The 22,298-nt window shown below is 39.8% G+C and overlaps 1 protein-coding gene across 6 annotated transcripts in view; it reads left to right on the top strand.

The window, feature by feature from the left end:
• The window catches only part of LOC136849333 (long-chain fatty acid transport protein 1-like), a 596,150-nt gene that overhangs the window by 376,836 nt on the left and 197,016 nt on the right, over positions 1-22,298 (top strand). For 4 of the 6 annotated variants that reach the window (XM_067122695.1, XM_067122693.1, XM_067122694.1 and 1 more), the window contains one exon: positions 5,171-5,372. The exons of 1 other annotated variant lie outside the window; for it this stretch is intronic. In XM_067122695.1, the coding sequence (XP_066978796.1) occupies positions 5,171-5,372 (202 nt within the window). Of the gene's footprint in view, positions 1-5,170; positions 5,373-5,519; positions 5,652-22,298 lie in introns of all 6 variants that reach the window. One more of the 6 variants, XM_067122692.1, reaches the window with a different exon arrangement.

Genomic DNA, 22,298 nt, shown 5'->3' on the forward strand with positions numbered 1-22,298 from the left:
TATATGAAAATTTGTAAGTGGTGTCTTGAGTGAACAGCTTCTACTATGATAGAACATAAAGATGCCACCAAAGTAGCCGCTGTTGATAAGGGAGTGAAATCTGTTACAAAAGAAAGGTCTTGGACAATTGAAAAAGATGAGAAACTTTTAATTTTGGGAAATTAGAAACAGTTAGAAAGGTGATATTGTTTCTGAGTCCAACTTATGTGAAAAGGCAAGATATTTACATGCTGATCCCCTGAAAACCATCCCTGGAATGCGTACTGATACAGGAGAGTTCAAACTCGGTATGGTGAGGCATGGAGAGGTTGCCAGCTGTGACAGACATGCTACTGAGAAGTTACTTAAAGAGTTCTGTTACTATGTAAAGCTGAAGGTTTTGTTCGTAAGTGTTCTCTTGTAATGAGACAGGCCTGTTTTTGAAGAAAATACCAAACGGGACCTATACCCTAGAGAGTAAGTCACCACCAAGGCCCAAGCCAGTGAAGGACAGACTAACTTGGATGTTCAGTGGGATAGCAAGTGGGGACATAAACCTGCAGCCTTTGCTTGTCTACCAGTCAAAAAAACCTCAAGGTTTTTATGAAAATTGATGAAATGAAAAATAAATGTGATGTGGAGGGCTAAAAGTAAGGTTTGGGTAACCAGGTAATTTTTTATTGAGTGGGTGAAAGAAGTCACTGGCCTTAGCATAAAAAGATTAATTGAAAAAGCAGTTGCCATTGAAGGCCCCTCTTGGGCTGGATGGTGCTCCTGCTCATCATGTAGACTGGAGAAACTCTACAGCAAAGCCCTGTTCCAGGGGTGCTTTGAAGTGACATCTGATACAGAGTTGACCCTGAGAATTCTGAAAGAATCACTTCAACATCCTCCATTGCTTAAGCCTCATAGACTAAGCCTTAGGGGATGTGTATTACAGGACCGTGAACTCTCCTTAGAGGAAATTGTGCTGAAGTGTTGTAGTAGGAAGGGATTTTGAAGGCCTTGAGACTGAGCTTCTTGTGGAGGATATTGTCTTTGAGCAAGTCCATGGGCTTGGAGGTGATTGATTGATGTGGAATAGTTAGTTGAGGAGCACAAAGCAGAGCTCACCACAGAAGAACTGCAGGACCTCAAAGGCAGCAGCAACAGACAACAGTTGAGGAATTTTCTCCAGAGGAGGAGGGACCGGAGGGTCTCCTCAGTTCATTCATGAAAGAAATATGTGCAAATTGGGAAAAGTGCAAAGCTTTGTTGAAAAAATATAACTGACAAGTTGGAGCAAACTGTGTTATAAACCAGTTGAATGACAATACTATCTTTCACTTTAGGGATATTATAAAATGCAGACAAAAGCAAGCTTCATTCAACAGGTTTTTAATGTAAGAAAGAAACACAATGAGTCTCAAGAAGTAAGCAGTAGAAAGAGACTGAAAAGAGGAACAACCCAAGAGCAAAGTTACCTGCCATTTGAAAATCGAAGGGGATTCCCCTTCCAAACACTTAACATCTGTCCTTCTCTTCACCTTTCTCACCACCTACTGCATATGCCATCAACTCTCCCAGTTACAAGTAAAGTAAGAACAAATTTGCATTAATTTAATTTATTTGTTCATGTTCTTTGTAAAATTTCTGGATGCTAGGCTTGTTAAACTTGGCTTAAAATGCTTTTATTTGTGTTTTTGGAGGTCTGGAATGGATTAATCCAACTCCCATTATTTCTTACAGAAAATTCTCTTGGTTGAAGGACAGCCCTCTGGAGCAATTTAGTGTAGTAAAGTATGAATACATAAATATTATATATATATATATGTGTGTGTATATGTGTATATATATATATATATATATATATATATATATATATATATATATATATATATATATATATATATATATATATATATCTGTATTGATTATCCAGATTAATAGAGTCAAGGCCTTGCCAGATAAGGGGAAAATCTGGATAAGGTCAAGTAAAAGACTCTACAGGTGTAAAATGGCAACTCTGTACCCTCACTTCCCTCACCTTGTCAGTACTGCACAGCCATAAACATTCAGTATGCTTATAAACTACAATCATCGCACTTTAAACTGAAAACTGTATGCAAAGGAAATTATCTGTCTTATTTCCTGATATTTGTAACAAAGTGTACTGTATAAATACACTTTGAAAAACAGCAAATCCCCAATATTTTTTCTTGTAAATGGGTCAGTTCAGTAGGTAGGTACCTTACCATGAATTTATCACCATTAATGTATTTTTATACAGCAACTTTCTTATCAGTTCTTCCACATAACGGGCAGCAAGAGCTGGCACAGCTGGAGGCTTCTGAGGAGGAGAAAGGATTCATAGAATTCATCTTGCAGGTAGGCAGCAGTTGGGACTGACAGACAACCCTCCCAACTCCTGCTCCAGACTGGCTCTTGTTCTTGGAACAAATGGCTGAGACCACCTTGGAGGTGAAACATTCGTCTCACTTACCGTGTTCCCCTTCCATGCAGGGCCTTATGGAGGAATTGTATAACCTCTTGGCGGGTGCAGAGAACTTGGCATCAGCCAGGTCATTGAAACTGTTGCTGCTTCTGTTAACTTTCTAAACCCAGGATCCTGGACCCTGTTGTCTGCAGGTTGGGTAACAATGTCCTGTCCCCCTCAAGAGTTTCAAGCAACCGGGTCTTAGGTTCAACAGTATGGAGGCAACAGCGTCGAACTGATGTTGGTGAGGACCTTCAAGACATCTCCTGGTTGGAGAGGTGCCAAGGGGCCTGGTTAATGGAGATTAAGGAATCAATCATCATGGAGCATTGGCCAGCTGTTAAGAACTTCCTGGGACCTTTGGGGTACATCATGCGCCAGATATGACTTCTGGGCAAACGTCATTCTTAAGAGAAGAGATGCAGTCCTGTGAGTGGTGCCTAAGAACATCTCCCAAGAGAGCTGGCTGCGCCTTAGGGACAGCCCCCTGGTGGATTCCCCCTACTTCTTCCCTCTGGAACAGATCCAGAAGACTATAGAAATATGGAGAGAGGACTTGTGAGACACTTCTCTCAGGCTTTGTCTCCGAAACCCACTAAAATGGCCAGAGGTATGGGAAACAGGTTGGCACCCCTCAGCAGGCAGTGGCACTCCAATGGAAGGTGTTCTTCCTCCAGCTGAGGTTCCAACATTAGGGACAGAACTGGGGACCCAGCAGAGGTGGAGACGACAGCAGCCAAATGTTTTGGTAATCTTAGCCTACCCACAGAAGGAGTCACCCTGTCTGGAGGGGAGGAGCCAGATGAGGAGAAGATGCCCCCCTCTTGAGCTGCCATTTGTTTTGGAGGGGGGGATTGCCTGGCAGACAAGTGGACAGTGTGGCAACACTACAGAGTGCAGGAGTGGACAGTGTCTGTCCATAAGCAAGGGCACAGGCTGCTCTTTGGCTCGACAAAACCTCCTCTCTCCCAGATTCCCATACTGTTTCTGTCCTACCAACCCAAATCACAGAAGGGAAGAGCTGTACAGATGGAGATAGACAATGTGTTCTAGAAGGGAGCGATGGAAGTAGCGGAAGACAACTCTCTTGGGCACTACAGCTGTCTCTGCTTGTGGAGAAACCCTCCAGGGAGTGGCAGCTGGTGATAAATCTTTTGGCCCTGAACAGCTTCCTCCAGTAAACATCATTCTTGATGGAGACACCTCAGTCGGTCTGAGCGTCAATCAGAGAATGGGGCTTTATGGGGCATATGGCTGAGAAACTACCTAAACAATTAGTTAATCCTGGCCCCATCAGAGAAGGAAGCATCATGGGGCTTGAGTGAGAGGGAGGAGCACATCAACCGTGTGGAAATGGGAGCAGTATGGTTGGCCCTCCAGCACTTCCAGCACCATCTAGCAGGCCACTTGGCGGTCTCCATGAGTGATATCATATTTGTTCTCACTCTATTCCTATAATTGGGACAGTCGATGGCATATGTGGTAGGTGGTGAGAAAGGTGAAAAGGAGGAAAGATAATATTATTTGGAAGGGGAGTCCCATTCCATAAAAATTGCAGGCATCTATGCTTGGGTGGTTGTTTCTCTTTTGTCTCATTTCTAATGCTTTCTTCTTGAGATTCGCAGTTTCTTTTTTTCTAAAATTCTGTCCAATGATATTTTTCAATGTTCCCAAAGTGAGAGATAGCATTGTCATTCAGCAGGTTTATAACAGTTTGTTACAGCTCTGTCAGGATGATATCTTTTCAACAAAACTTTGCGCTCTCCCTATTTTGCACACATTTAAATTATTATTGACCTAGGGGCAAAGGTCACGCAGTACATCTGTGTTGAGCTCCTTCACTAACTCCACATCATCATCACTGACCTCCAAGCCTATTGGGCTTGCCCAGAAACACTATGTCCTTTCTTAAGAGGCTCAACCTTGCTGACATCTCCAGCCTTCTTATGGCCATGATGACCTAACATACAGTACAGTTGCTTTGCACTAGAATTTCAAAAAATACAGACACAGGAGGCAATTTCAAAGAGATGTGCACTGAGCATGACCCATATGTAGACTGAACCCTTCCCTTTGTTACAGCATGGAATTACTTACACATGATGCACCTAATTCCATACATATCTTAGCCTTATACATCCCTGAACTGAGCAAAAGTCTGTTAATGAGGTGGATATTGAAGTCAGATACAATGACTGAAGTCTCCAGAACCAACTACTGGTATTTTTCAAGGCAATTAGTCTGTTGGTTCTTTATTTACTTATAGGGTATATATTACTGCAGTAATTCCAGATGTGTAAACATGGAAATTTCTCTTGTATCTGGGTGAAATACTGTAATTTCCATCTAGTACTGGATTGTCATATTATAATTGAGCCTTACCACTTGTAGTTGAGAAAATTCTTTCCTCCCCCAAGCATAAAATTGCCTTGGGTAGGATGCTGATGAGGAATTTGTTCATAGGAAAATCCTCTCAGATGTCCAGATTAATCTTTTTACAGCATGTTGGCAAGTGGCTTATAAATCTTTTATATTGCTCATAGAAATTATGTATATTTTGAGAAGTCATTAGTGAAATTTTATTATTAGTTTGAAACCATTGAATTGGTCACAATTTCTAAATTAAGTTATGGAATCAGTATAAGTACCAAATTTTCTATTTACCATTTTTATGTTATTTTTGTAAGTTCAGTAAAGATTATCTTTGGTTAACAGGGCAGCATTTGCAGCTATTGGGATGAGGACTATGATCGGTGTAACATCTTCTGATATCATATATGACCCTCTACCCTTATACCATACTGCTGGGGGTATCATAGGGGTAGGACAAACTCTTTTACAGGGAAATTCAACTGTTATAAGACGGAAATTCTCAGTCTCCCAGTATTGGTTGGACTGTGCGAAGTATGGGTGTACGGTAAGGACGCAGACTAAGCCTTGCTTGGGATTATAGTATTAACACAACAATAATTGGGTTTGGTAAATGTTGGAATAGTTAAGTTAGAGAGTCTGTGGATTGACAGATGGAAAAGACTTGAAGATTATTGTTTGGATCTGGTTTCAGAATTGTTGCCCAAGACTGGAAAACTTGGCATGTATCTTTAACTGGAGATGTTCTTGCTTGATGGTTATCAGCTTATTGAAAATAATGAAGGTCATTTTGCTTTTCACTTGGGTGCTGGGAAGCTTGATTATGGTAATGAAGCAATGTATCTGTATTACTAACATTTTTCATAAATTTCATGCACTGACTAGTTTGAAGGGGACATGTACAGCATAGGAAGCTTATGTCTTTGTTGATGTTTCTGCAGTTCTTTTTCTCTGTTAGCTCATGCACAACCTTTAATGTACTTATTGCATCTTGGTGTACCTTTAAAAAACCTGTAAGAAATGCAATGGTATGGCATAAAGATATAGTGCTCTTCTGTTGAATGGAAGACAGAATTCTGTTTGGAATCAAGATTATACTGTAGTATAGCATGAATAAAATGCACAAGTATATGGTTAATGGTGTCATGGTAATAGTAGTTCTGTTTGCTCATTATGTAGGTATATGTATATAAAAAATTAAATGTTTTATCAGTACAAACCCTTTACCTTAACAGCCTGTTTATGCATATTTGGCAAATCATAGACAAGTCAGGCCACTGGTGGAACAAAAAGATGAGGTAGCCCAGTTGATTAGTGCACATGCATAAGGTTCCTTAAGTCTCCTGAATCCTTTTCTGTTGAATCTGATTTAGCTGTGACAGAGATAAAGGATTGGGATGAGGATATTTTTTGGTTAAAGTTATTGGTTTGTATTGAAAAGAATTATTTTTTGAATTATGTTTGTTTTACCACAAGCCAATAACCTTAAAATAACGTGAATAGCACTTAGGTTGGAGGCACATCAGACTGCTTCATATTCTGGGCATGTAAAGGTCAAGGGTACTTAATGGTGTTGATGTGGAAAAAACCTGAAGCCCCAAGAGGAACAGGGTAATGGTGTAGATGTGGAAAACCTAGTTGAACTGGAATCCTGTTTGAAAACCTTGAGAAATGAAAGAATGAGTATCACATTATGAAGACTTTACAGCCTCTTTTTATTTCAAGAGAGTAGTCTTGAGCTTAAGGTGCTGGCCCAAAGTCATTAATGGTTAGGGAGTGAAATTATTTAAGGTGATGTCATGTAAAACAAAAAACCTCCCGGAGTCAAAAAAATAAAGCTTCCTGAATCTGCATTAATGTAAATTTAGGCACTCCATCTGAGAGGAAAAAAGGGAATGAATTACACTGAACTAAGGAGGTCTGTCTTGCGGTAATGATGATGCGAAGGACAGCATTACCAAGAAGTCTCATGGTTGTTTGAATCATGAATTAGTTTTATGGGATATGAATCCTAAAACAGACTCCACTTGAAGAAGATTAATACATCTAGATCCTTAGAGAAAAAGGGGCTCAAGACAAAGTTTTTCATAGTGAAGCTTCAGAGAGCAAATTGGGTGTTCACTCTATCATATAAAAAGTCAAAATTGATGAGGCTTTCAACTCAGTGTTGAGTTGTACACTTCTTGAAGAAAAAGTAGGACACTTCTTGAAGAAAAAGTAGTTAAAATGTGAGGTAAACTTTGCATCTCTTGCAGAAGGAGTCTAAAAAGAGACAGGGCTAACTGGATCGTTCTTGTAGTAAGCTGAGCTTTGTTCCTTCTTGTTGGAGGATGAAGACTACAGGAACAGGTTCCTCCCTAAACATTTGACCCCCTCTTGTCAGATGTAAATATCTCGGCACTAAAGCATGCAGACCTAACCATAGTGTCGTAATTCCTGAAAAAGATGTGACATTGTCTGCCTAAATGAATTAAAGACCAGAATAGCCCTCTTCTCCCCCCCCATGTTTCAGCAGAAGAATCTGAACTTCTTGAGTGTCAACCAAAGTTTTTCTTACAAATAGCAGACTCAGAATTATCTTATTAAAGGTGTTAGATCTTAAAGCTGTAGGAGCTGAAAAGGAATGTTTAGACTTGAAGATGTATTATGTCCCTCAAAAACATTTATCTTAACTCAGCCAGTCATCATGATTTCCATGGTGCTTGCATCTTATGTACAAACATGGGACTAGTGGCGCTTGATCCTTAGTGGAAACCTGCAGACTGGTCACTAAACCGAGGAAGGCTAGCAACTGATTTCTGCAAAACAGCTTGGAGACATTCTTTTCATAGAGAGGTCTGCTGACTAAGGGAGTTACAGGAGAAACCATCTGATCCATTCTGTATGTAAATGATGGTCTGGAAGTCCATATTTTTCAGGGAGGGTGAAAACAGGTGCAACTGTAGACTCAGACACGTGAAGAGCCAAAACTTTTGTTCGTCTTGACTGAAAAGAGAGAGCTCTGCTGGTTTTCTTTGTTTAAGAATGCATCACCCAAGTTAAAGGTAACCCCACTTACAAGGTAACTTCTATAACCCTAATGAAAATTCTTCAGGAGTAAGCTTAGGAATTTTCCATATCCCTACTTATGTAAAGATAAAGGTGCCTTACTAACTACTCCAGCAAGTAGAATGCAGAATCAAAAAGTAAGGAAGCCTCGTGGCTGAGCAATTTTGAAGTCAGTGAAGAAACTACACGCATATTCAAGGCTTTTATTTTTTTTATCAAACAAAGAGCTCTACTATATGGGAAATTTTTGTGGAAGAATCTTACCTGCATTATAAGAATAAATTTAACAAAGGTGTAAGTACAAAAAATAGAGTTTGTTGCATTTTGCAATCAAAGTTTTGCAATATTCATACTCATTAGTTATATAATTGTTAAAGGGATTGATGGATGAAGCTTAACTCTACTTGGTATAACTTTTGACTCGCATCTTACTTTTGAGAAACATCTAATGACAGTGTCAGCAAATGCCGCACGGAAGTTGGGCATTGTGTGTAAGTCCTCATATAGAAATAATCAACACAATCAGGTGTGGAACAAATAAATTTTTTATCTACATGTGCGTCAGAAAATGATTTCTGTTCCATATATGTTTGTTTGTTGATTATATCTATCATATTCACTCAGAAGGGATAATTTGAATGAAATGTAGGGTCATTGCTGAGTTGGGAAGTTGGGGAAAACACGCTGGCATGCAAGCAGTTAGCTTGGCCAGGTAATTCCTTGGGTGCAATGGCCCTCAGGTTCCAACTTCTTTTATGACTTGTATGACCTAGTGGGCAGCGCCCTTGCCTTTCAATTGAAAGACCTGTGTTCGATCCTGATGTGAGTCAGAAATTTATTTTTGTTCCACATGTGATTGTGTGTTGATATTTCTATCATATTCACTCAGAAGAGATAATTTGAATGAAATGCTGTCAATTGGGTCATTGCTGAGTCAGGAAGTTGGGGAAACATGCTGGTATGCAAGCATTTAGCATGCCCAGGTAATTCCTTGGGTGCAGTGGCCTTCAGGTTCCAACTTCTTTTATGACATGTATGACCTAGTGGGCAGTGCCCTTGCCTTTCAGTTGAAAGACCTGTGTCCGATCCTGATGTGAGTCAGAAATTTAAGTCCTCATATATTTATAACAGTGATAAAATCAATGCATCCTGTTTTAGGTTGTTTGCCCTTCCTGTACTAGAATACTGTTCTCAGGTGTGGATGATTAAGCTCTTCCTTGGGCGAGTTGATAGAGTTGTGACCTTGCACTCGATAGGCCCAAGTTTGACTCCCCGGCCGGCTAATGAAGAGTTAGAGGAATTTATTTCTGGTGATAGAAATTCATTTCTCACTATAATGTGGTTTGGATTCCACAATAAGCTGTAGGTCCCGTTGCTAAGTAACCAGTTGGTTCTTACCCACACTAAATAAGTCTAATCCTTCGGGCCAGCCCTAGGAGAGCTGTTAATCAGCTCAGTGGTCTGGTAAAACTAAGGTATACTTTTTAACTTCAGGTGTGGATGACTGCTTCTGTCAGATTTATCTCTTTTAGAGAGTGGTTCAAGGTGGTAGGTTTCTGTTTCTTAACATTAGCAGTTATAACTTGGACCATTGAACGGATAGTCTCTTGTTTGTCAGTTTTTCATAAATTGTAATTTAACAGATCTTTCACATTCACAATTGATGGCTGATCCTCTTCCCTTGGCAAGAGTGACCAGATTTGCTGAACAGCACATATATGCAGTAATTGTGTCTTGCTGTTGAACTTCTCAGTTCCAGAAGTTTTTACAGGCAGTCCCTGGGTTACGGTGGGGGCTCCGTTCCAGCAGCGTGCCATAAGTTGGAAATCGCTGTAACCTGGAGCATCATAAGGAAAAATTTCTATAAATGAGAAATATAGTGAAAGAAGCCTTACCTTTAATTCTTTGGGTGTCTTGAAAACTACGTAGGTTTATTTACCTTCACATTCTGATGAGGTGTGCATCCATGTAAACCTCCAAAAATATAGAAATACAGCACAGTATACAGTACTGACTTGATAGTACAGTGTACATACATATGTGGGAGATGGAACTTTTATATCTGTAGCGAAAATATTAAAATTAGTATACGGTATGTAATAAAGTGTACTGCAGTATAAGTATTGCACAGTACTGGTACAATAAATGTCAAATAATTTATACCAAAGAATGTATAAAAATGAAAAAAAGTGAAGAATTCCTTAACTTTAATTTGAAATTCTCGTGCTAATATTCAGGGGATTCTTGAATGTAAAAATTTACTATTGTTATACTCTACAGTCTTGTATGCAATAAAGTATAAATATATTACAGTATTTTATAAAACAATATAAAAAATGTAAAAAAAAAATGTGAAGAATTCCTTACCTAATTTCAGTGATTTTGAAAGATGTAGGCTAGGTTGTGGGAGATGATGTGCATGTGTTAGGGAGTCTGGAATGATAAGGATGAAATTACTAGGATATGCAATAAATAGTATTTTATAGTATTACAGTATTTCATAAACCAATGTGCACAAATCTATAAAAATAAAAAAAATGAAGAATTCCTTACCTTTCAGTGATTTTGAAAGATGTAGGCTAGGATGAGGGAGCTCTGGTAGAGGTCAGTAAAGGTGCTTAGCAGTCTGGAATGATACTGTAATGATAGAAATTAAAATAAAGTTCAGTATTATAAATATTACAGTTTTACAAAATGTATAACAATTTATAAAATAAAAAAGTGAAGAATTCCTTACCTATTTCTGGTGGTTGACTTGCTTACAGGGATGGACACTTGGTATGTGGATGTAGAATAGGCTATGATGTGGAATCTGTAGGTGCTTGGGAGTTTGGAATGCTAAAGATAAAAATGATATAATAAAAGTAACAAATACTGTACAGTAAGTACATGTATTTTATAACGCAATTTAAAACAATGTATAAAAATAAAAAAGTGAATCCCATACCTGATGGACATGACAGAGGGTACAGGTGCAGGTGAGTTGGGGTTTGAGGAGACTGATCACTGTCATATCTGGAATGATAAAGATGAAAATTACTGTTTTGTACACGTATAGAGTACTTGTACAGTATGCAATAAAGTACAAATATTACAATTTTTAAAAAGTATTTAAAAGGAATAAAAGTAAAAATTCCTTACCTGATGAAGCTCGAGAGGGTACAGGTGCAGGTGAGTTGGGCTGGGAGGAGGGAATAACTTCTGGATCTGAAACCATGCCATGTACTGTTAGATAAAGTAAAGCTAAAGACGTTTAAAATTGTGAAAAACTATGGAATAAAGTTTTGCACCTCACATGAACAGGAGCTTTTTCATTTTGCTGGACTACAGGAAAGCTACTGGTTGGCCTAGCGGGGCACATGCACTGTAGGGAGACTGGGGTAGGCGTCTGATTTGGTTAGGCTGTAGGGCCTATTCCCTTGGAAATGCCCACTGGGCTTACAGTAACCCTGACCTCTACTCTGCATTTCCTCCAATTTGGAGTTAGCTTAACCTAGGCCGGGCATTTGTTATAAAAAATTAGCCTACACCTAATACCTAATACCTAATACCTGTAGCTTATTCATGCTGGACCCCCTAAGTAACACTGATTATCCCTGTCTCCCTAATCTGCATACATTCAAAAGACCGTGATGTAACTAGTATTCTTTAATAGGGTAAAAGGGTAAAATATCACCCATGACACACATCAGTTGCTGAATTTGCACCTTTTCACTTGACATTTAATTGGTGAAACAACAAAGAAATGAAACTAAGAAACCTTTCAAAAGAATGAAGCTTCATTAACACAGTGAGTTACAGGAAACTGCCATACAAACTAAAATAAGCATGTGAAGTCTTCATAAATGCATTTTCTGGAAGTGTGTCAGACGGCAGCTGACACAGCTACCGTGTCACAGCCAGATATTTTACCCTAATACAGGCAGTCCCCGATTAACGGCGGACTCAGTTAACAGTGATCCGGTTTTATGGGGCTTGTCTAGCGATGAAAATCGGCAATTTTCGGCGCTGAAAATCACTGATTTCCGCTTATCGGCGCCGATAATTTGGTATTGGCGCTGATACATATCTAACAGAGGCGGTGATAACCGAAAATCGGCGCTTTTCGGCGCCAATAACACCCAAAAAGCACCGAAAATTGCCGATTTTCGGTTAGCGGCGATTTTCGGTTATCATCACACCCTCAGAAACGGAACCCTGCCGATAACCGGGGACTGCCTGTATGTAATATCTCTTTTATGAAAATGTGGAATTTCAATTGCCTTATCCTTTACAGTGGCCTGCATGGTAGTTCTACAAATTTTTAACGCCAGGTTCGATGAACTGACAGGTAAACCTGCTGTTCCAACAGGGCCTGATGGGGTTCTGAAGGCAATGGATGCTCAGTTTCAGACAGAGCCTAGAGAAAAAAAAATCTCACTTTTTTTCAGACTGCTGAACAATCTCCAATTTGACGTCCACGAGATGACCTTCCTATTTTTAGATCCACTTTGCAACAACAACAGAACAAGACAGGAAGACAACCTATGGCAACAATATCAAACCAAGCATTGTTAGGTATTCTTACGTGCGCGTGCGTGAATGACTCGATCAGGTCATTCTCTGATCAAATACAGTACATGCACACACTCAGAAACTAGTTCCAGTCTACCATCCCTTAAGCGCGTTCCAGTCTTATGGCACCATAAGCACCATAACCAAGATCGTCAGCCATGAACTGGAACCGAGTTTTTGATGAATATATTTGGAAAAGCACTGTAAGTATGGGAACGCCTTAGGTCGGGACTGCCTGTATTTTTCACACCAATGGACTGTGGAACAGTCCTTCTAAGGATGTTGTGCAATTGGAACCTCAAAAGTTCAAGCAAAGATGCAGTAAAGCAATTCTTCTTGTATTTTGTAATTTACTTCCATTTTTATGTTTACTGTATTTATTGATTTTTTTTATTTGTTTTTCTTTCTCTAGTAACATCTCTTCTCTCTGTATTTCCAGTTTCCTTCTGTTACTTATAAATGAATACCATACTCTTTGGAAACTTGAATTGAATGGCCCCTGTGGGCGTGTTCCATATGGATAGGGATCATCATCTGCATAATAAAAATAGTACTGTAATGTCATTTTTGTATTTTTCAGTTTTTGTTTTATGGTGTGATGTAATTTTCTTAAAAAACAGGTTTTTATGTAGGAAAAATCTATTTTTGGTAGTCTCTGTTGAGTCCTCAAGGAGTTACCCTTCCATGGTCCACCAGAGCTCCATAGTGGACCAAACTAATATCACAGAATTCTCTTTTAGTTGGTTTCGTGGCTGGGTATTTTGTTGTAGTCATAAATCCTATAACATGTGATGGGGTACGTAATGGCCTCAAAGATAAGATTGCACTATCCCTTATCTTCAACGAAGCTGTACCCAGGTTGTTTCCAATGTCAAAACCTGCTAGAAGAACGTGATTAATATGCATGCGCAGTCCGCTATATTGTTGGCAAACAGACCTGCATAGGGACCAAGAAGCCATTACTTTCTGTTGGTCAATGCAGGATGATCCCTTGCCCAAATCCCATGCCTTTTCATCAGGGAAGTGGGAGGGTTTTGAGGGCTCAGCAGCGACTACCAAAAATAGGTTTTTCCTATGTCAAAACTTGTTTTTTGATAGTGTAGTCGCTTTTTCATCCTCAAGGAGCTTTACAAAGAAATTGACAGGTGACGAAAAGGCTTAAGTTCTCAAAGAAAAACTTCTTATCCGAGGTCAAGCCACAAGTTTCAAGCCCCATTCTTTATTCCAAATACCCCTCAAGTTTTGGTAATAAAGAACAAAAAACTAAACATGAACTCATGTTTTAGGGTGAAGTTCTACAGTGACTTACCGAAGCATGCTGGGTTTGGTTGTAGTCTTGTCGCACCTTCCCCAGTGAAAGTTAGCATACCCATCCGTCAAGGAAACCCCTGGTTTTCTGCTGTAGTAGTGCCTATGGGGTTAGGACTGACCATACCAACTACTGTACTGATACACAGTGTTATCGAATTCGTTCTAGTTGTGGCGATAATGTTTTAAGAATACTGTCTCTGTTGACCACCCTTTACTGTACATTTGAAGACTTTTTTGAAAGAGAGATTTCTGAAGAAGGCCAGCAACGTGCTTACTTTCCTAATATCATGTGACCTAGGAAAGGAGTGGATTTGCCTTTTTGTTTGGGGACACTAAAATTATTCTCCGTCCTTGTAGAGAGAGTGGTTTATTTGTGCTAGGGTGTAGGGAAATCGGACCCTCTGGGATGTTTGCCTTGACATCTAGCTAAATCTTTAGCGAACCGGACATTATGTTTAGTCTGCTAAATTGAATTTTCTTATCAGAATAGGAGATTCCCTTCTTAAAGGATTCTCATTTTTGGCCAGGAATGATGGGCCAGGGGACAGTAATAATTGATGGTCAGCTGTTTGTGTGATGTATCATCCCCGTTTAAGAGAGCCCAGTTCACCAATACGAGCTCTTGATGCTAACACAGCTAACACAATCAAGAAGATTGCCTTTTGCAGCATGTCAGTTGTGGTTGTACTGGGTCTGCTGAATTGAGGGGTTGATAGAAGTCTAAGCACCTTGTTCAGGGACTAAGTAATTGGAAGCCTTTCGGGAGCCGTTCTTTGTAGTGCGATAGACTGCAGAAAGGAAGTGGCAGTTTCTATACTAGAGTCAATACTGAATCCATAAAGTAAGGGTTCCGTTAATGCAGCCTTGTATGCCATGATTGTTGTAACTGCAAGGCGTTTGTCTTCAAAAAGGTCCATAAGAAAATTTAAGTGTTTCCATATAATTCTCAACAGGGCTCTGAGTATGGATATAATTTAACCATATCTTCCATACGGACTTGTATTGTCGGATAGATGATGTCAATAGTTTTTGCACTAGGTACCTAGCAACATTGGGTTAGTCATTTTCACGGTAGACAATATTTAAAAAATCCAGACATGAAGGTCTCGGCTCAGAAAGGATGATGCATAGACCGCTGGGGTAAAACAGCGGACGGTAGTGGAATTGATCTCTTCGCCCGTTGTTGGAGTAATAGGAACCAATGCCTGTTTGGCCAATTTGGGGCTATTAAGTAAGCTGTTCCTTTGAGTAGTTAGAAGCTTACTTAAAACCTTCAAAATCTGGGACAATGGAGGAAAAAGGTATATTGTCCTCCCTTTGTTCCAGTCTTGTAGAAAGGCATTTCTTGCTGTTGCTTGACTGTCCAAGTTTAGAGACACGCACACACTGGGAGTTTGTGATTCTCATATGTGGCAAACAGGTCCACTTCTGGTTTTGGAAGCATGTTGGCTATTGTTTGAAAAGTGTGGTAGTCTAACCTCCACTCTGCTGAGGTTGTCATTTTCCTTGATAGAGAGTCTGCTATTATGGTGAGAGTTGCAGACAAGTGCCACTTCCTTGCTTGCACCATCCGAAGGATGGCTAGCATTATCATATTGAGAGGAGGTGAATGTGATCCCGACCACTTGATGCAGGGCATAGCAGTCATGTTGTCTAGAACCAAAAAATGTTTGTCTTTTCTGGAGGTTTTGAGTTTTTTGAGAGACAAAAAGACAACCATCAGCGCCAGAAATTGATATGACAATTCCTCAGGGTAGCTGACCACCTCCCTGCCACCTGACGATCCTCCCAATGTCCTCCCCAACCTGTCATTGAGGCATCTATGTGTATTGTCACTCATACAGATGGAGGAGTCAGGGTAACCTGTTTCGCCAGAGATTCCTTCTGGGTCCAAGGCCGAAGTATCTCCCCAGAGTTTTTATTCTTTTGATGAGGTCGGTCTCGTATCTTTTTTCTTGCATGTGATAGCCAGAATTTGTTCACATTTTTTAGTTGCAATCTGAGTATTGGATCTATTATTGATGCAAACTGCAGCAGCCCCATCATACTTTCTAATTGCCAACTGGAAACTGTTGGCTGTGCAAAGAATATTTTGAGGTCTTTCCTTATTCTGTTTTGAATACAGTATTGATGGGGAGAGACAACAGGCTGTGAAGAGTATCCCAACACAGTCTCAGCCATGGAAAGTGTCTGCTGGGCGTGAGGCGGGATTTTTTCCAATTTGTTATAAAACCTTGTGACTGTTGTCTGTTGACCATTGCTCTTAGGTTTTTCAAGCACTCTTTTCATGTGGCCCCCAAGTTAACCAATTGTCTAGGTAGGCTATTAGTTGTATTCCTTCTTGTCTAAGCTCTCAAACGACTACGAATGCTAATTTTGTAAAAATTCTTGGAGCAATGTTTAGCCCAAAGGGAATGGCAATAAGGACATGCCAGTGTGCATTTTTCAGATCTATAGAAGCTGTCTAAGTCTCTTTCGGAATGATTGAACATACTTGGGTAACGGTAGTCATCTGAAACTTTTGGCAAACAGTGTGCTTGTTCAACGTTGATAGATTGAGGTCACTCCTCGTTCGTAGGAATCCTTTTTGGGGACACTGAAGAGAGGTGCTTGGTGGTGAATATATGCATGTTTCTCTATAGCTCCCTTTAACCCCTTCGCCACTGGCCTGTTGCACTGCCGATAACGCTTTGCATACCGCAAGTATATCAGTCATCATTTGCTCTCACTAAACTTTCTGTTATTCATATTTTCATTTATATTTTTATGTGAAAACATTGTGTACATACCAATGAATATTTTTCACCACATTGGCTATATACACACACACACACACATATATATATATATATATATATATATATATATATATATATATATATATATATCGAAAAAGAGGAATATTTAGTGGAAAAAGTAATTTGGAAATAGAAATAGTAGTAAAGTAGTAGAGATAAAGTAGCAGAAAAAGTAGTAAAGTATTAGTAAAATAGTACTAGTAGTAATAGCAGTATATACTAGTTTTCTTACGGAAACAGTTAGTATACATCAATGAATGTTTATGGCATTGGTAATAATAATAATAATCATAATCATAATAATAATAATAATAATAATAATAATAATAATAATAATAATAAAAAATTCAACAGTAATACCACTACTACTACAACTTGTAGTAGAAAAAATGATGATAATAAAAATTACACGTTAGTGTAAAAAAAAATGAAAGAAGTTTTCAAAAAACATAGTACACTTTCCTGTTGACCAAAAATACTCCTCTGCCTGAGCATTCATCCATTCACACAGTCTGTCAATATCATCATCACAAAAAAAGAAACAAAATGCATCTCGTGGGCAGGTGAAGTCGGGTGTGCAAACGAGATCCCATTGTCATCCGTGAAATCGGGGGGTGGGTCTGGGTGCTTGTCACAAAATGGATCTGTTATGAACTGCCAACCTTCATCGACAATGGGTTCAATGTCTTCTAAAATCTCGGTGTCGCTGTCATCCTCTAAGCAACTATAACAACTATCACTATAATCATCTGACTGATCTGGCAGGTATTCCTACCCAGGATCTGAAATACTATCATCCGACATCATGATACTGAAAAATAAAAAAAACCTGGTAAATAACTGCAATCAAAAGGAGAAAAAGTTTAGCCTTCGAATCCAAATGGTTTACTCACAAGATCGTGACAATGTTTCATACATAACAGCTTGAGGCGCACTGACGTGCTGCTGGGATTCGATACCCTTATAATATCCCATATGAATATGACGTCACGGCGACCATCGGACACTCATTGGCTAGAATGAATAGTGGTGGAGCTTCTGCACCTCTCTCGTACACAATACTACGCCTGAAACCCATCCAAGCTGAAGAAAACAGCTCTGCTTTTCGAGGAGGGATGAAAGACGATATAGGCGCATCGTCGCGGTCTTTTATTACTGACCATGTTACGTGGGGTTAACAGGGCCTTCTGCATGTAACTTTCCAGAGAGGGGTCTGGTTTTGGGAAGAACCCCTTTAAAGGAGGTTGGGGATGGGACCATTTCCACCCCAGCTTGTTGAAAATAATGCTGTCCCCCCAAGGGGGAGACTTCCATTGCCTGTGGTGTCATCGAAGCTAACCCCAACCATACAGTTCCTATTGGTATCCGCCTCTGCCTCTGCCTTTGCCCTTGATAGGCATTCCAGGTGTTGCTTTTCCTTTTCCCCCCTATAAGAAGGTTGTTGGACCTTGTGAAAAGGATGTTCTTGCCGGTGTTGTTGTTGTCTCTCTGTAGGGAGTTGTCCCTTCTGACCACCTACCTGTTTTTGAGGAAAATTTTTACGGGTGACTGAAGGCTTAAATGATTTTTTATCATAGTGAGCCTTTTTTGAGTTGGGTAAAGGGAAGTTTTGGGTTTGTTTCCTTAATTCCCCTTTCCCCAGAAGACTGTACACTGTACAATTCTGTTGGCGGGTTTGCCCGTTAAGTTGAGCCACAACAGACTTCTAAAATGCATCCTTACGGAAAGGGTTAGAGTGTAATAGTGAAGTAATGTTTGGGAGTGACTTGTTGGAGCCTTCCAATATTTCCATTTGCACTTTTATGCGCCATTCTAGAAAGGCATAGAGTGCTTTCCATAGGGTTCTCAACAGCAAAAATTGTTCTGGAATCTTCTGGAAGCCTTTTGGTGGCAACTTCCAAGAAGGTTGTAGAGGTTATAATGCCTAAGGTGGATCCTAGCGTGAAATTCTGCTGAGGCTGTCCCCTCTGAGTTTCTTCTCATAGGGGTCCCAAACTGCTGAGTAGCTATATCTAAAGGGAGCTTTTTCCTTTCAAAAGAGCATTTGAGCATTGCCCATTCCTTGGTGGAATTTTTTGTGACTGGGGTGACTGTGGCAAATGGCTTTAATTCTTCCATTGTCTCTCATTTTCTAGTCACTACAAAATTTTGAAAATCTGCCTTCATGTGATTAATTATTTTGAAGGGATAGAAGACTGAACTGCTGGTTATCAACTTGTGTCTTATTCGGTAGAGATCCATTTTCTGTTGACCTGGTAAAGGGTGACTTTTATATCTTTTAATGCGCTAGGCACAGGTAAGAGAACTGTTTCTTTTAGTGGTTTCTCCATGTCTGGTGAAGGTGGTACCAAACGCCATTCTGCATTAGAGAATGCTGCCTTGTCTCTAAATTCTACATGTATAACTTTGATCATAGTTTTTCTTTCATTAATTAGATACCGTCGGGAGAGAATGCACATTGAGGCGTCTTGCCAAGGATTATCAGTATCATCAGGGTTGAGTATTGGAGCCCCTATTATGTTTTGATCTGAAGTTCTGCAGTCCAAACTGGCCATTGTTGTTTCCCATCGGAATTCTAACATTAGACCTTGTTTGGGCAGAATTTGTATCCACTCTCACTTTTCGGTTACAAGTTGCAGTATTTTTACTCTTTGGGGTATAAATGACTGACTTAATTTCTTAATTTCCTTTTCGGATCATGTATCATGTCCCTTAAATATTGCCGTTGTAGGGGCTTTCTTTTCTTACACCAATGGTTTGGGATATTGGGAGCAAATTTGAAGGTTATTAAATGAGCTCTGACTTTCCTTAACCTAATTTATTACCTTAAAATATTACAGTGGTCTGAGACCTTCAAACAAAACTATACCTAACATAACCTAACTTAATACTACCAATAGTCAAAATATTATCAACAAATCTCCAACTCTGCCATATGTCCCAAAAATAGTGCCTTATCTTTCTCAGCACTTCATCTCAGAATCATCTAAGACAATCACGAAAGTCAGCACACAATTTGGGGATCACCATGGAGTTTTTTTTAGCTATAACATCCAAGTTGAGGGCAGAAATTACTTTGGAATTTCTTCATGCAGTCTTTTTATACATTTTTAAAATCCCTTCTCTCCTTCTGAATGAGAATCTGAGGTCATACAGTTAAGCACTTCTCTAACCCCGATCCCATTTGGGACAGTCACTGTCATAAGTAAAAAATCTTCACCCACGTACAACTTGAAAATGGTTCAGTCTCACCAACTGCTCGATTGCTTATTCACCCTCGAGTCTTCACCATCGAAGTCAGTGAGAAAATTTTACTAAGTAGGTGAAGGGGAACAAAGTGCACACACTCAGTCCTATCTGGCTCAAGCAAACTGCAAGTGAAAAAAAAGAAAAAAACAACATGAACAACAAGCATTTACAAACAAAAATGTAATAAAAAAAAAAAAATTAATTCATACAAAAACTAAGTGTAGACTACCACACCGTTCTGTGGCAAGGACATCTTTGATGTTATTCATAATTTTCTTATGGAATTGGTCAAATGCTGCAAACTCCCTTTTTAGGGGGAGCATGCACAATCTGACTGAGCTTCAATAACTGATCTATAACTGCCTGTTAACCAAGGGGCAAAAGTCCTGGGTGAGTTACTATACCCATCTGAAAATGTAGTAATTTCAGTCGATGTTAAGTGGATCCTAGTATCCCTTTTAGGGGAAAGATCCTCTTCAGCATCTGATAGCTGTGTGGGGGATAGATTTCCTTCTGGGAGGTTTCTCCCATGGTTAGCTGAAATTTGTGTCCCTGATCCTTCAGGGTTCAGCAGGGCCATTTCAGTGGCAATGTCCACGTCATGTTTTTTTAGTAAGAATGTCACCCCATGTAAAGATTTCTCTACTTTCTGCGGGGTTAACCTGGGAGGTACTGGGGACTGATGTTACTGAGTTTTGGCCCAAACGTAGATGTTCTGAGAAAGGGTTATATATCTGCTGCTGGAGTTCTGCCAGAAAGGTATACTCTTCTCCTTCCTCACCCCTACTGAGGCTTAGGTGCCATTGAGACAGTTTAAAAGGTGCTGTTTCATCCTTAAAACTTGCTGCCAGGATCATACTACAAATCTCGCCCATATTTGGCGACCAAGCAAATTTTCTTTGTTTTTACAAAGACTATGCTTATGGCAGTTGGTATGGGCCGTACCCACGGGCAAAAAGCGAACCAAGCAATTTGCTGTGGAACACTTGAGCTGAGGGTCCTGCATAATGGCGGGGCTGTACTGATATAAAATAAGTTTGTTTCTTACTAACCTGCAGAACTAATATTTGCATGTACCTTTCATGCCTGTGACAAACTTACCAACATTGAATCCTAAACATTCAATACAAACATAAAAATACTGCATGTACTGTATATGCATACATGTAGAATACATCCACATATCTACGCTTATAAATACTTATATATGAGGAACTTAAGACCCAAAACAATAGGCAACAAGCCAGTTGGTCTCTTAAATTAGACCACTGTTGCTTGTTCCCGGTTGTTAAAGTAAAAACAACCCAATCCCCAGAGCTGGGGAAGCGACAGAGCTCCCTCCCACACCACGCCATTCCTTTCTTTGTCGCTGTCCAATGCACATGACTCTTGACAGCGCTTTTTGTTGTATTGGCAGCAATCTTACTCTTAGACATTAGTGCATTTTCTGCATTATTATGGAGGATTTATTCAGTCATAGTAGCGCAGCTTCATCAGCTTCAACGAACACAAGACGCTGTACTTCTTGCTGCAAATGGCTAAGTGTTAAACTTGTTTTTGACAGTCATACTGTCTGTTTTAATTGTAGGGAATATGACTACTTTGAGATTAGCTGTGATCAGTGTAAGGATTGGTCTGATTTGCAACGTCAGGAGTACGTGCCTTACGTTCAGTCAGGGTGTAGTAGCAAGTGTAAGATTAGAGGTAAGCATGTGGCTTCAGATGTGCAAGTTTTTTCAGAGTTACCAGACCTTGAGGTGTTGCCAGATCAGTACAAGAAGGTAGCCTAGATGATTCGGTTAAACCTGTAACCTTATCTGACTCTGGAGTAGGTCAAACACTGAGATCAGGTGTATCTTTCAATGACTTGAGCTCTGTCTTTGGTAATTATAGAGATCATGTAGATAGTCGGATCAAGGATTTAGCTGATGTTCTTAGGGATTTGGCTAATCATGTTTATCCTAGCTCCCCTGGTCCTGTTTTAGTTTTGCATGTAAGTGATCCTGTTGCAACACAGTCGGTTCATTCAGAACCACACCATTCCACAGGTAGTGGGAGTGTCCCGACTAGAGTGCATAGCAGGCCCATGGTTACTAGTCTCCCCTTCCCCTGGTATTCAGCTAGATGGGGATAGTGATGTAGATCTTGAAGGCAATTGGGAAGATCCGTGTAGGCCTAGGTTGGGAGTTTATGTTACAGAAACTTCGTTTCAGACCACGCAATCGTGTATGTTATGGGATGGGCAGGCTCTTAGACCTGTTGTGGAATTATTGTCTATGCAGATGTTTGGATTCTGTGGGGTTAAGTCAGGGTCTGGCTCATCTTGTCATACGCTTGATGGTTGGGAGAATTATCCACCTTGTCTAATTACTGTCCAGTATTGTTCATTCTCAGTCGGAATAGTTTGACTAGTGTGGGTAATAATCTTAATGCTGGTTCTAGTTTTGGGAAGGTTAAAGAGAACGAATCACATCTGGGTGTTAGGTTTTCACCTAATGCGAAGAATAGTGTTG

This window comes from Macrobrachium rosenbergii, chromosome 20 (assembly GCF_040412425.1).
Source record: "Macrobrachium rosenbergii isolate ZJJX-2024 chromosome 20, ASM4041242v1, whole genome shotgun sequence".
NCBI lineage: Eukaryota > Metazoa > Arthropoda > Malacostraca > Decapoda > Palaemonidae > Macrobrachium > Macrobrachium rosenbergii.